The sequence below is a fragment of the Dermacentor albipictus genome, chromosome 1 (assembly GCF_038994185.2).
Source record: "Dermacentor albipictus isolate Rhodes 1998 colony chromosome 1, USDA_Dalb.pri_finalv2, whole genome shotgun sequence".
In the NCBI taxonomy this organism is placed as follows: domain Eukaryota; kingdom Metazoa; phylum Arthropoda; class Arachnida; order Ixodida; family Ixodidae; genus Dermacentor; species Dermacentor albipictus.
Genome location: NC_091821.1, coordinates 131,990,619 through 132,005,659, shown reverse-complemented (window position 1 = coordinate 132,005,659; position 15,041 = coordinate 131,990,619). Strand labels below are relative to the sequence as shown.

At 43.4% G+C, this 15,041-nt stretch overlaps 1 protein-coding gene across 3 annotated transcripts in view; it reads right to left on the bottom strand.

Moving 5' to 3' along the window:
- The window catches only part of LOC135896176 (zinc finger protein 341-like), a 70,493-nt gene that overhangs the window by 16,971 nt on the left and 38,481 nt on the right, over positions 1-15,041 (bottom strand). For 2 of the 3 annotated variants that reach the window (XM_065424551.1, XM_065424549.2), the window contains exon 6: positions 4,905-5,111. In XM_065424551.1, the coding sequence (XP_065280623.1) occupies positions 4,905-5,111 (207 nt within the window). The remainder of the gene's footprint in view (positions 1-4,904; positions 5,112-15,041) is intronic. The other variant, XM_065424550.1, reaches the window with a different exon arrangement.

Below are 15,041 nucleotides of genomic sequence, written 5' to 3'. Positions count from 1 at the left end.
CCCCCCCCCCCAAAAAAAAAAATTTAGCTAAGCCTGAGCAGATGTCATCAACATCCATGACGTCATGGTGAGCTGGTGCAGAAATTTCGAAGGCAGCGTCACCACCCGTTTTTAGTTTTTGCATGTTTTCTGGCTTATCAAGTCTCCCCTCACAGTAAGAGCAGTGTTTTGGTGTCGTACAAGCATAATCCAGCAATACAGCTCAAATTTATCTTCAGCGTTCCTTTAAGCCACCTCCTCTACACCACCCTTAAAAAGGAACTGTTAAAGGGTGTCTGTGTCTATATCAGAATAAAGTAGTAGTAACCAGTACAATGGCTGTTCAATGGAAGTATGGGCAGCCTGCCACATCCATATACGGCACTGATGAAATGGGTGAAACTAAATCATACTTCCAGCACAGGATTACAATGAAATCATGGAAATTAAAACATAGAACACTAAAATAATGGGGTTTTATGTGCCAAAACCACTTTCTGATTATGAGGCACGCCGTAGTGGAGGACTCCAGAAATTTTGACCACCTGGGTTTCTTTAATGTGCACCTAAATCTAAGTACACCGGTGTTTTCACACTGTATATATGCTTTCATTCTTGCAATTTCCATGTAATTCTGTACTGAAAGTCTGCTATGGACTCACTCCAACTCGAGCAAATCAGTACCTTCTGAAACAATACTTTGCAGTATGGCAAATAAGTTATGCGGAAGCCCTTGCAGCTTCTATAGAACTGATTTGCCCATTCGAGCTGGTATCATCAATTATGTGCGACAGTTATCAGGAGCTGCGACGATACTTTTTTTTCTTGCTTAAAGGCCAACTGCAACGAAATTTTCAATGAAAAAAAAAATCAGTTTCAGATAATGTAGACATACAGTAGCCTCTGTGAAAACTCTTACGCTTGAAATGCGAGTGGGTGCATCGTAAAACGCTTGCAAACATAGCCGTTTTTCAAACCAAAACTGAAAAACAAAAACAAAAGCAAAAAAAAAATGCCACCATTACTACTTGCCAGAAGTGACGTAAGACAGACTGTTTAGAACCAGCACCTGTGTTGTCTGCTTCCCTTGCTTGTAATATTTCTGTGTGTCAGCGAACAGTTCCTGCACGTCTGCTAGCCAGAGTTATTATACTCTGCTAGCTGCTTTGTGTGCTGTGTCCATGCCGTTGTGCACCCACGATTTTCTTTTAATGCAAAAAGCTCTCAGAGTCAAGTTGGTTGTTTGTATCTGGTTGTCTACATTCAACAAGCAGAGCCTCAATGTGTTCCGTCTCCACTTGGAGATGAAGAGCACATTGAGTGACCAAGCTAAAGGCATGGATATAGACTGGCGTAACATGATGTTATCTACGCGCAGCGCAGTTACACTACGTCGGCAAAAATTGAACACTCTACGGTCTAGTGTGGCTGGCGCGGGAATAGAACATGTCCCATCTCACGCTAGAGCCGCTGGAGCAGAGTGCATCACACGTTAGCTTGGCTGACCAGCAGCATGCTGGACTACAGTTCAGGTTCACTTTGAGTTATTGTATGAAACATTGTATGTGTTCAATGAAGTGAGCTTGCCGAATTAGTGCCTTCGACGAACAACAACGTGCTCACTTGCCATGCACTTGTATGCTCCCGCTGTGGCAATGACTGATCGCCATGCTACTGCGGGCCACGTTTCATGCTGGACTATACAGAGGGCAAAATTTTAGCGACCTTAGCGTTGCCAGCATGACATATCCGACTTCGCCAGCCACAGCGTGGCACGGTGGCAACACAAGACAATATTCACGCCTTAAACATTAGCTATTTTAGGCCCAGTCAACCGAGCAGGCAACCACTGCCATCTGTAGTAAGGGATGAGAAGTAGCTGAGACTTGGCACAAAGTGCACGTAAAATCAGGGCCGGAGCTGTGGTAAAATTTCACCCATCTCGCTTCGATGGCATCGGATTCTGGCATAGTTTGCCATTGCATCTACACCATGGAAACTGCGTCGCATTCTCAGTCATAACAAATGTCGCATGCGGTTTCTGCTTACAGCATTTTTGGCACGGTGTCAGAAAGGCTTTTGTTTGTTTACTTCGATGTATCCAATGTAGAGTCACGTGAAATGTCTCGAATATGATGCACCCCCAGAAATTATCACTTGAGGATATCGCCCCTGAATACAACTTAACTTTGTCTTTCATGTGCCATCGTGGCTTGTAGCACTTGTAGTCATCCGGAGAAAGCATTTCACAAGCAGACCTTTCATGGTCAAGTGACTATGCTCACAAAATGTAGCCTGTGCAACTTCGTCAAGTGCAGTTTACATGCTTTATGTGCACTGGCTGGTCTGCTTCACACTTGCCAGCTGTAGGCGGTGCACATTTGCACGCTGAAAGCTGGGACAAGAAAGACGTCTGTCTTCCTCTGTGCAGTGTTGTATACTGCACAGCTGTAGTTCGTATTTGAGCGCCTGACGGCCATAGACAAGAACGGCACCGCTGAGCTGCGCTGCCGCATCGGCGAGAGAGCTCCGCATGCGGGGCAAAATTCAACTAGCCGGGTGTACACCTCTCCCATCTCTTGTTCACACCGCCTCGATTGCCTCTTAAACTGCGCATGTTTGGGCATGTTTCGTACTGCACGCGGTGTGTGTCTATGTGTGTATGCGTGGACCTTTTATTCGAAGGACGATGTACACGCTTCTATTTGCCTTTAAGAAGATCGGTATGCTTGACGATTACTTTCATGGCTGCAATGCGGCAAAAGGGGCAGTGTCTGCTTAGCCATGTGTGTGACACTGAGCAGGTAATTGGAAACGACATCGTATGTGTCGCCGGAAAAACCGTCGGCACATACAATGCGTGCTAGCTAAAGTCATTTTTGCAGTTTCCCACAAAATGTTTGCTACAAATCCGTGTTGTCTCTCTCTGATGGCGACAACGAACTTCCATCGACACTGTGTGGAAATAAACAAAATATGTCGCCGCATAGCACAAGTACGACATGCGAACACAGCTTTAACTAGTACGTCCCCTACAATATAGAATAGAGGCAGCAATGCAAATAGTTTGGCCATTTTTTAATAGTGCTCAAGAGAAGTTGAAGGTATTAGTAATCATTTCTGCTTTAGCAATGCCAGCACGACCAAGACGCGGGTGTGTATCGTCCAATAACTCAATCGATTGGTGCAGTGGTGATGCAGGAATGAACTCTGCTCATGTTCAATGCATCATGTACATATTCAATTTCTCGGCACGCGTCAACTTCGGCCACTGCTAGTGCATGCAACAAAAGTGGTTTCCATTCTTGGACAGCGCACACACAAATGAAACATGAGAAAGAAGACAGGACAAACGCTGGTCAAACAAAAGCTTTTATTTGAATAAAAGGATTATATATACCAAGCAATCATGAAATTCATGTGGATTACATGTAAAAACCATCATACACTCACGAGTGATCAATGAACGAGATCGCTTCGTTTGCCAGTTGTTTACTTTGTTCGGCACACTGCAGTAATCCACGTCTGTCATCTGCTTTTCGTACCATTTTCTTTTGAGTTGGCAGAATTTCACTGGTGGCATCAACCCTTTCGCGTTTACATTGCTGTTGTGACAGTTAACAACCCAATAATAATTTCGAGTCATCCGAAGAGGCGCCGTCACAAACGAGATGTTTCGCGCGCAGCACGAACTGAACGCGGGCACGACTTTGAAGGGAAGCAGCGGAAACGGCGGTATTAGGAGGTGAAATCTTTCCACCAGGGGAGAAACGAGCACTGGCGTCTAGGATGAAACTTCGTGTGCGGACGTCTATGTAACGCGTCAGCATTTTTTCAAACTCAAATCACGTGCACAAGGAAGCATGCCAAGAGACACACCCATGAACTTGCAAATGCTGAGCGAACGATGTGCCTGAGCGCCTAGGTGCAAGTAAGAGATTAGCAGTTGTGTACGGTTCTGGGATTTTCGCCATAAACTACACCACTACTGCCCACTTCCAGCCAATTTAGCTTAAGTAAAATTTCATTGCAGAAGGCCTTTAATTAAATGTCAAATGTTTTTTTATACACACACCAAGATTTACTGGCAGTAAAGCAAGTTTTTGTATATGTACAGCCTGGATTTCTACTGTTACTCCTTCGTGCATATCAGTTATAGACATACATGCTTCCAAAAATTTTTTTGTAGTACAGCAGGCTGTATGCAGCCCACGAAGCCTTCGTATGCAGGCCGTGTGGGCGAATAGATGATTGACTTCTTCTTTAACTACCTTAGCTAAGCTTTACACAATCATACCTTTCATGCTCCCCCAAACACTTTGCAGTATGTATGGCCTGCAGCATGCTATGCACCGCACGTATGCAGAAACTTGACACGAATTTGAGACAGCATGTGTACATGCATGAGATATAAATTTTTACACTACAGAATGTGCTATTTTCTATGTGGCTCTCCAGGAAACCAAGTGCGTCTGCATACCTGATGGGTGCAGTGCTGCCTAAGCAGGTCATCAAAATCTGTTTCACCTCTGATGCTACCAGTGGCACCTACACGCGACACAATGAAGTCTTTCTAGACTCCATGCATGCAAGTAGGGGTGGCTGGAGCCTCTCAGTTCAGGGCCCCACTGGCTTCTGCCACCTGCCTGACCTGGCTAATTAGGGATTTTTGTCGTGCCAGGTCGGAGCGGGCAAGCTGTGCCTCCCACAGCTCCATTGTATTACTGCTATTTGGCCTATGAGGGTGCTTAGTGCACTCCGAGGTTACACGTATTAGGGTGGGTAATTTTTATGTTTTCGAACTCTTCAGTGAGCACTGCCACACAAAAAAAGGGGGAAAAAGGATAAAACAAAAAGACCCCACAGTTGCATTCAAACAAGTAATTCAAGTTGACGCACTGTGGACAAGTGTAGCAGTCACCCACCCCTTTCTGTGAAGGTGCTTCTGAGGATACCTGGTTGCGCCGCTTGCTCCGGCTGACAGTTGCTGCTGTTTGAACAGTGGGCTGTGGCATTTCCTTGAGCTCAGCAGTATTAGCAACAATGAACTCAACTCCTTTTTCGTCAACTTGCACCTGGAGCTCTGAGGTCATCAGGTCACCAGAAGGCAGCATCTTTATCACTGTGCTCTCCTGCATGAAGAAAGCACCAATTCATGCTTGGCTGTGTGTGGCCCCAAAAATCCGTCCATACGAACTGAAGTCAGACAAGAAATGCTTGTCACTTTTAAAACTCAACAGAAGCGCTGAATCCGGTAATAGTAGATACACATGGTCTCTTGATTGGCATTTTACACACACACACACACACACACACACACACACACACACACACACACACACACACGCACGCACGCACGCACGCACGCACGCGCGCGCGCGCGCACACACACACACACACCACTTTGCAAGAAAGTAAAAAACACTGCAATGATGCACTGTGCATCAATGAGCACTGTGCATACAAAGACTGCACTTCTTCAAATCTCGCTAGCGGTAAGTGCAACTCCGACATGCAGCAGCTGGTATTGTCTAGTCACAGTAGTGGGGGTCTTCAATTTCTGCTACAGCCTGTGTGACCTCTGCTATTCAACACTACTTAATTTTGCTAATCGTTTAGTTAGATTTAATAATTTCAAACTTGAGGGGCCAAGCATCAACACTACAAGCAGAGTGGATTGCCACATTGCATTTAGTCCATGTCGTACCAGTTGTAATAAAACAGATTACCACGCTCAAACAAGCATGGAAATGCTGTCAAACCACCCAGCATCACACAATGAATTGTTCATGGAATACAATTTCACAGCTCTGTGTGACAGTGATGACATGGAAAGACTGCAACAGGATGGACAGTTGGGCTTCTTGGTACTTCATTATTGGAAAAACTAGAATGCAATAACAAGAGCACACTCGCAACTTTTCTTTTGTTGTGAGTGAGCGCTTGTTTGTGTCATTTGTGCCATGTTCTTTTTGTCCTGTGATTCCTGCGCTCTATTTTTTTCCATTAATGGAAATGCTAGCTGAGTACTCACCTACTAAAGTTGAACTGGAACCAACACGAGATATTACACATGCACACTGTGTACACCCGCCACGGTGGCGCCGTGGCTCTGGTGTTTTGCTTTTCAGCATGAGATTGTGGGTTCAATTCCTGACTGCATTTAGATGTAGACAAAATGCAAAAATACTTGTGTAATTAGTTTTAGATGCATGTTAAAGAACCGTAGGTGGTCAAAATTAATTTAGAGCCTTCCATTATAGAGTCTCCCATCATGCACTTTGCAGTTCAGGACATTAAACCCCACAATGTAATTAAATGTGCAAACCACTGACCAATAAACATGCCCAACACCCTACCTCACAGAAATGGCTCTTAAACTACACAATGGAACTTATTCTAGCCTTTTCACCCAACTGTCAAGTTTGCTCGCATCTTGCCCACTGACGCAGTGCCCCAGTTTTCGTATAACACGATGAGGTATCCACGCTCATACATACTACATATTGGCACTGTGCAGGTGTTCAATACAGGCAAGCACTGCAGTAGCAGGTGACATACCACATCCTATTTTAAGCCTAGTCCAACAGTTGAATTATGCACAGTGAGTTCAACTATATAATTGCATCCCATTTACTTCTTGGGAAAAAAAAATCTCACATTACATTTGGGCAGGTATGACACACAATGTGAATGGACAGAGACAAGGGCAAACAATTACATGAGCGGTGTGTTAGACAGTTAAAAAAAACCATTTTGTTTCCCTCATGATGGAATTGCTTCAAGACACCTACATCAATGTTAAACACAATGCAAGTGTGAAACACTTTTCAAAAGGCCCAGATGGTTCCTGTCAACACATCTGATTTACGAGTCTCACACTATTGATGTTTACTGCTTACAATGGCCCCGTGAGTGCAGCTTTGGGAGTCATATTGATGCAAAAACACAAGGTCCTGCTACACTTTTTCCTACCTATCTTAGTAGTTCATTCCTAAGAAAGGCAATAGTGCTCTCATACATGCATGTGTACAAGTACATCAATGCCTTCCACTATTAACTATGAGTAGTTGGTGCAAATATAACTTGTTCAAACACTTTCAGTTTAGAAAACACAGACAGCCAGTCACAATTTCTTTCCGTTTGCTCACTGAGTAGGCATAGCTCATGAACGAGGTCTATGAAGGCCACATCCACTTGGTGAACTCTGCTCTTCCACACAAAACACCATGCTGAAGAAGCTGGTCCTCTTTGGAGTTACACATTCCCTCTTCCCAAAAAGAAAGTCCGTCTTGTCCGGCAAAAGAACAGAGTATGATGTCAACTTCCCAGTCAGTGATATTTTCAATAACAGTTCTAAACTGTGTTCTTACGTGTGGTCCTCTTTGATGTGAATCTGCTTGTCAAAATTTTGTGAGACATACACACTGTATGGATATATAGGTAGTACTGAATATTTAATCTCCACCTCTTTCAAAAATGTTTCTTCCTGAAACACAAACACACAGAATGTTGAGTTACCAGCTTGTTCGTAAAATCGTAAAAGGATTGCATGTTAATGAATATGTCGCTAACACTTTACGCCAGCAGATAAGTAGAGTATGAAATAACATTTAGAAGAGCTATGAATTGGGCTAGTTGGTGTGTATTCATTTTTCTTCGGCTAAGTACAGTAAGATACAACGGGGACGAAAGAAACACTGGATATGAAGCGAACACAAATTGACACAAAGGAGTGCAAAATGCTAATTGGTTTATTGTTAGATCATAGCACAGTTTATAAAGCACACAATGACACATTCCAACTGCATGAACTATGGTTACAGCCGATCCTCTGAGATCATGTTCTCACATATCTGGTTGTCATTATATCAGTGTGTTCTGTGTGTGTATGCATTCCATGCGCAAGTCATTTCAGCTTTAGTAAGCATGACTGAAGGCGTGCTCGCAAAGTTGCCATTTTCTTCTATTTCTAAATCTCAAATTTCCCTGGTCAATTTATCTTATTCTTCAGCAATGGCTCTCGTCTTGTCAAAGAAAGCTGTGCATTTGCACGTTCTACGATGCATGGTCAGATTGCTGGATACGGCTATTTGCTCGCATGCATAACAATGTTCTCTAAGCCTGTCGTTCAGACAGCATCCCATCTGGCCCACGTATACCTTGCCACATTTAAGTGGAATGTCGTTCACTACATTACCTTTGCAAGCTACATATTTTTTTGCATGTTTTATGCTACAAGTTCCCTGCACGTTCTTATTGTCTGAGTTCACTTTCTTGCACAGCCCTTAGACTGATCGGTGCTCAAAACACTACTGTTACATCCTGCCTTTCTGTGACCTTCTTTAGGCGGTGTAACAGGTTGCGAATGTAAATAACAATAACAGCTCGCTTATGTTTGTCCTTAATATTTTTGTCACACTTTCTCGGCCGTGTGATTTGCGTCATCATTTGCTCCCTGATTTGCGCTATCATGTTGTCAGGGTATCCACTTTTCTTTAGTCTATTAATCTGTGTGCTCAGGCTATCTGTGACTGCCTGATTTTCATATTCCTTTTTTTAATAACCTTTGAACGGCTTGAGTCTTAGCACAAAATTTGTTTTTCTCCTCGTTTTATATGAACATGTGTGGCCATGTCCTTGGCTTATTTTTAGGTTCAGGAATTGTATTCTCGAATCTTTTGGTCGTTTGTTAATGAAAGAGAGGCTGCAGTGTGCCTCCTGGAACATGTTTAACACTCCCTTGACAGTAGTGTTAAGTTTCCTATACTCGGTGCATAAAAGATAATCATCTACATATCAGAAGCGCTGGATTACACTAGTGACCTTGAGCATTTCTGTGAGTCGTCTGTCGCCCGCCGCAAGATATAAATTCGACAACACAGGAGCTAAGCACGATCCAATAGCAATTCCTTCTTTCTGGATAAAACATATCCCCCTCACATTTGATAAGCGCCCAGTTTAGGTACATTTTCAGGGGGTAAAAAAAATTGTCTCAGAACATTTGCAGACGTCTTGAAATTTTGCACATCCGTATGAGTCGGTGCATTCTTCAACCATCTTGACTGCATCTTCCTTCAGTATATTATAATACAGTTCTGTGACGTCAATGGAAAAACATTGGATTAGCAGATACTTTTCCAGGAAATCAAGGACTTGCTGCGAGTTATTTATTTTGAAAGGGTCATCGACCGGTAGGATCAAGAGGCAGGTTTTGAGATAAGTAGCGAGGGCACATTGCCCTAACCCTGTTGCGTCTTACAGTACTTAACGCAAGAAAAATGAAAGAATATGAACGGTCATTGCAGATTTATGTGCCCTCTGCATAGACGATGCATCACAAAAAGATGTAGCACATCGCACAGGATTAGACAAGGGTACATGTATGTATTTTCATCATTTTGTAATAGTAGTGATGATAGCTTTGTGATTACCGTGATATACACTGACTGGCTCGGTTACAACCTTAGACAGAATGTTGGCCAAAGTTAGATCTATACACGACCGTTGTTGAGTAGCTGAATGACTTGGATTGGTGTGGCACTTCAAACCGAACTCTTCTAGCACAAACTGAGTGAACCATTTATTGTCTGGTATTGAAATGTCCACACTGATGTCTCCAACGATGATTAGTGGGGTAGGGTCATCACGGCTAACCCATGCAAAATGCATGGTCATGAACTTCTCGACACCACACTTGGGTATTCCTGAAGATATTTACACAATGGATATCACACTTCCATCTTTCGTTTGTATGGCACAGACATCCCCACAGTCAGTGGCATTGTCCTCTTGCGAGTTAAGGGTGTATGGCTGCACATATATTTTGTCCTTTGCATATATGCTGTGTGGTGCAGCTCGAAGCGGGACAAGGGATACAAAAAAAAACGAGGACAAGTGCTTACTGCCATCTGAAATCTTATTGACTGACACAAGGTTTTACATATATATATATATATATATATATATATATATATATATATATATATATATACGAGGGCCGTTTTTTTTTCAACCTCCGATCGCTCCATGCAGGCGCTACGCGGGCAGCAGAAAGCGGACATGCGCTGTAGGTAACTGCGCAGCCCGCGCACTACACACTCTGCCATTGTTGACATTCAGGCGTCAGTCGGCATTGTGCTACAGCCACGTAAACATGGCTGCCATTATTGTTGCTCCCGCCAAGTGTGAATTGCGAAGTGTTATTCGTTTTCTACAGGCTGAAGGCCATGGTGCTGCAGAAATCCATCGGGGAATGAGTCGAGTGTATGGGGAAATCTTCATGAGTGATGGTGTTGTGCGTGAATGGTGTCGAAATTTTAAAGATGGACGTAATGATGTGCGTGATGAAGGGGGACAAGGACGCAAATCTGTCGTTTCAGATGACCTGGTTCAATGAGTTGACAGAATGGTTAAAGAAAACCGCAGATACACCATTACTGCTTTATCTACGGAATTTGCAGAAGTTTCAAGGTCTGCTTTGTACTCTATTGTTACTGAACGGTTACGCTACAAAAAACTTTGTGCACGTTGGGTCCCAAAAATGTTGACGGACGGCCACAAAACTCGACGAATGGCGTCAGCTTTGGAGTTCCTTGAGCGTTATCAGGATCAAGGAGACAACATTTTGAAATCAATCGTGAATGGGGATGAAACCTGGATTCAATACGACACATCCGAAACAAAACGACAATCACAACAATGGATGCATTCAAATTCACCAAACAAACCAAAGAAATTCAAAAAAAACTTCAACAGAAAGACCATGGCTACTGTGTTTTGGGATCAACAAGGTGTGTTGCTTGTGGAGTTTATGGAGCCCGGAACCAAAATCACTGCAGCTGTTTATTGTGAAACTTTACGACGTTTGCGTAGAGCCATTCAGAACAAACGAAGAGGAAAGCTGACCGCTGGAGTTGTTCTGATCCATGACAATGCCCGTCTACACACTGCTGGAGCAACTCAACGGCTTCTTGAATAATTTGGATGGGACATTTTCGATCATCCGCCATACATTCCAGACTTAGCACCCTGTGACTTTCATCTTTTTTCTGGACTGAAGACGTGGCTTGGTGGGAAGCGCTTTCAAACCAATGGCGACCTTCAAACTAACGTCAAAGACTACTTGAATTCATTGGCGGCAACTTTTTTTGAAGAGGGTTTTGCAAAGCTTGTCCACAGATATGACAAATGCCTCAATCTCTTCGGTGATTATGTAGAAAAGTAACTGTAACTGTACTAATCTTTTGGAAATAAAATTATTGCTTTAGATGAATTTGTCTTTTATTTATAGCCTATTGGAGGTTGAAAAAAAAAACGGCCCTCGTATATATATATATATATATATATATATATATATATATATATATATATATAATATCTCGTTTCGTGCTGCACCACACAGCCTCATGGAAAACCAACTAGCCCAAACCATCACCCTTTTTAAGTTGCATATATGGCAATGCCTCCTGCTCATCAGTACATGTGGTATTCACAATTACAATATACCTATCGATTTGAAATAATATGCATCTTGATTTATTTATTTCGTTTACTATTTATTATTATTATTATTATTATTATTATTATTATTATTATTATTATTATGTCAGAGCTGTCACAGCTATGACATTACAGCCGTCGCAGCGATGAGCACAGAAGTGTTGATTTGACATGTGATCGCTTCTGTAGCGTTGCCTAGACCCTGGGGTGTTTTAATGAGACTTTGCGTCTGCACACACTGCGTCAGTTGCCCACTTGACAAATTTTCATGGTGTTTATTTTCCCAAACAGCAGAAGCGTACTGTACAGTACCTTCAGTTTGCCCACAATCACTGCTTCCTTGCCTTTTCACATCATCTTTTCCCTCTCCTGCCCTCTCATCCTGCATGAGAACTGTAAGAGTGGCAAGGCTGTTATTCACTCGTTTTGTGACTGCGTCGATTCCACCCATTCTCTGCCTCCTCTCCCCCCTCCTCTCTACAGTTTTACCTACGTCCCCTCTGGACTTGCATGTTAATAGAATGGTCAGCGCCACATTTTCTGGAATGCTTTTGTGGGGGGTCACAGACAATTACAGCTGTCAAGGGCACTTTGCACATGCCATGCCTTCGAAAGGTCCTAATAAGTTTCTCGCATTGACTTTCCTCTCTGCCACACTCCTGCAAGTATATACATGGCCTGTCGAAGGAAGAGTCCAAGAAAGCTTCGCTTCAAAAAAGGTGCGGGGGGAGGGGCCAACCAAAATGCAGACAAAAGCTCAAGAGTGGCAGACATGACTGCTAGCATGGCTCTGTGGTGTTAGTCTAAGAAAAAGAAAAAATGAGAGAGAAAATGAAAAAGCGGGAGAGGGGGGGGGGGGGCAATAAGAGTTGCTGCATGTGTTACAGGTAGTGGCCAACTGCTTTCGTACAGGGTTACTGACAGAAAAAAATTTGTCCTGCTTTTTCTTTTTTTTTGCTTTATTAGACAGCAGTCCACCCGGTAAACAACAGCGTTACACTAGAATTCCTTGAACGAGCAAAAAATCACCAATTATATCCTCTTCTAAGGGGCAATTTCAAAATGTGTGTCAAATAGAGAGTTGCTCTGCAGTGCAGCGTTTTTTTACAAGTCATATCTGTACATCCCAAATATCAGATGTAATGGTCACAAACTGCTGACACATGTCACAATGACCCTGTCCCCCTGAAAGCTGGATGCACACTGCATAGACCATTCTTTCTCCTTCCAATGTGGGCTCATCTGCATTCCACACAGGATAATAAGCTTGGTTCCCTGCTGTCATTTCTGTTAGAATGTGCAACCTTTGTCCTTCTCTCCCGTATTATCCTATCATCTGAAGTTTTTGATAAGGAAATCACAATGAGGTATCTGACTACTGCACCGACTCGTGCATCAGTGATACTACATGCCCCAACCTCAATTTTCATGCTGTACAGGGGTTGCTTTTGTAAACAAGCCCTATGGCAAAATATTTCGCTTGCTGTTTTGAATCTTACATAAAAAGATGTTATAATTCACGATTTGTTGCACGTTCGAGAAACTGAGGCATCATAATGCGATTACTGAGTTGGCGGCTATTGAACAGAGCAAAAAAAGCGAGACTGAAATTTTGTATCTGTTCTTTAAAGGAGCAGCCTTACAATAGGGGGCTAGCACATGGCTACATGAAACATGGACTTTGTGGGGTTCTCCTCCGTGCTCTTGGGACAAAGGAACGACAACACAGTAGTGCAAACAATCGCAAGGGTATTTATTGCACCTTTCATAGATCAATGCCTGCTAGCCGAGTTGCTATCCACAAAACATGCCAATGGGCGCGCGACAAATCTATAAGTCCGACTCACCGCGACCGGATAGCGAGCGAATATGTTCGCCCCATGCTGGATCCCAACGCCTGGTCGTTTGCGTGTACGGTCACGCCAACGGTGGCGCGCTCGAAGGCGGCCACGCGAGACGGTCTCGCAGAAGCATGGGTTGGTGCACGCGCAGCATGGCACGTCCGCACTCCTCGCTGTCGCAAACCTTGCTAGCGCCTTCCTTTCGGCGCCCAAGTAACCTCGCCTGTCGGCGGCGTTAGCAGCGCAACACTCGCGCCATCTCTCGCACTGCGCCCCAACCACATCGACCGCCGCGGGCGCCAGGCCACGCGGCGAAGCCGGATTACAGGAGACGCGCTATGCGGGAAAAACATATCAGGGGACGCGCGAGAGTTGCACATCCCCACAACTTTCATTGTGAATAAAACTGCTACAGACACGGGATGGAGGGAGACGACAATACAGGGCGGTACTTACAACTCAGTTATTGTACTTTACCCTGCTAAATTATTGACTTCCATTGTTTCGGTTCATCCATTCTTTGAAATGTAGTGACTGGTTAGGCTCTCCTGACAATCAATATGAAGCATAGCACCCTGTAACACTATGTCAATAGCATATCTGTATTTGGTGCCCAGGCCTCAATAACAGTAGCTCCATAAAATGCACTGCATTGTTGAAGGCTGTACTGATGCCACTGAGTTCTCTTCTCTTGGTACCTAAGACACAGAATGAATAGTAGACGTAACATTGGCACACTAAATTCTGCTATTTTGACCCTGGTACTCAAGACTACAGGTATAAGTGATTCATGTAGCTTTGTCTTCTTATGCTAAGCAGTGCGACTGGCTGATTGACTCATGGTTATTAATGTCCCAAACTAATACAGATATGTGAGAGACTATGTAGTGCAAAGCTCCAGATAAATGTTGAATGCTTGAGTTTCATTAAAAAGAGCCCAAGGCTTTGAACACAATCATTTCTGTATGCTGTCACCATCAGAATGCCATAGCCACTGAACTACAACTGTGGATCAATAAGCAGCATAATGAAAGGCCACAGGGTGCAAAAGCAAACGCAGGTGTCTCATTCATTGTTCTCATGTAATTTGTAAGTTAGCAACTACAAAGAACATTTATCATCACAACAAGTAATTTTTTCCAGATAAATACAGTCAATCCTTGTTGGTTTATAATGAACTAAAGGATGTAATGAGATATCATGTCTCCTTAATTTTTCCATAGATTAGGAACATTTGTTTTAATGAAGAAAAAATTTCTTATAAATGCATATCATTAATGTTTTTATAGCTATAATGAAGATTTACTGATCACGTTGAAAGTGAAATCTGGCAGTACATGGCACTGCTATTAACTTGTCTGATTCAGCAGTTCAAAACTCCTGTGAGCTGCCAGCCACCTGGAAATGTGGCCGATCAACTGTGCTGCCAAACTGCCGGCCTCACCCGCACTACACCCAACTCTGCAAACATCGCCAACCCTGCACTCTGTTAAAACTTTTTGTGTGCAAACAAACAGGGACGAAGAATAGGCACAACACAAGGACGAGCGCTTTTCTTGTGTCTCGTCTGCACTCATCCTTGTGTTGCTCCTATTCTTCATCTCTGTTTGTTTGCGCACAAAGTTTTAAGATGAATTTGTTCCAACTAGGCCGACTCGCAGTTATGCTTCTGCACTCTGTGCACACAGTTGTGGCTGAAGGTCGGGTAGTACTCTTAGC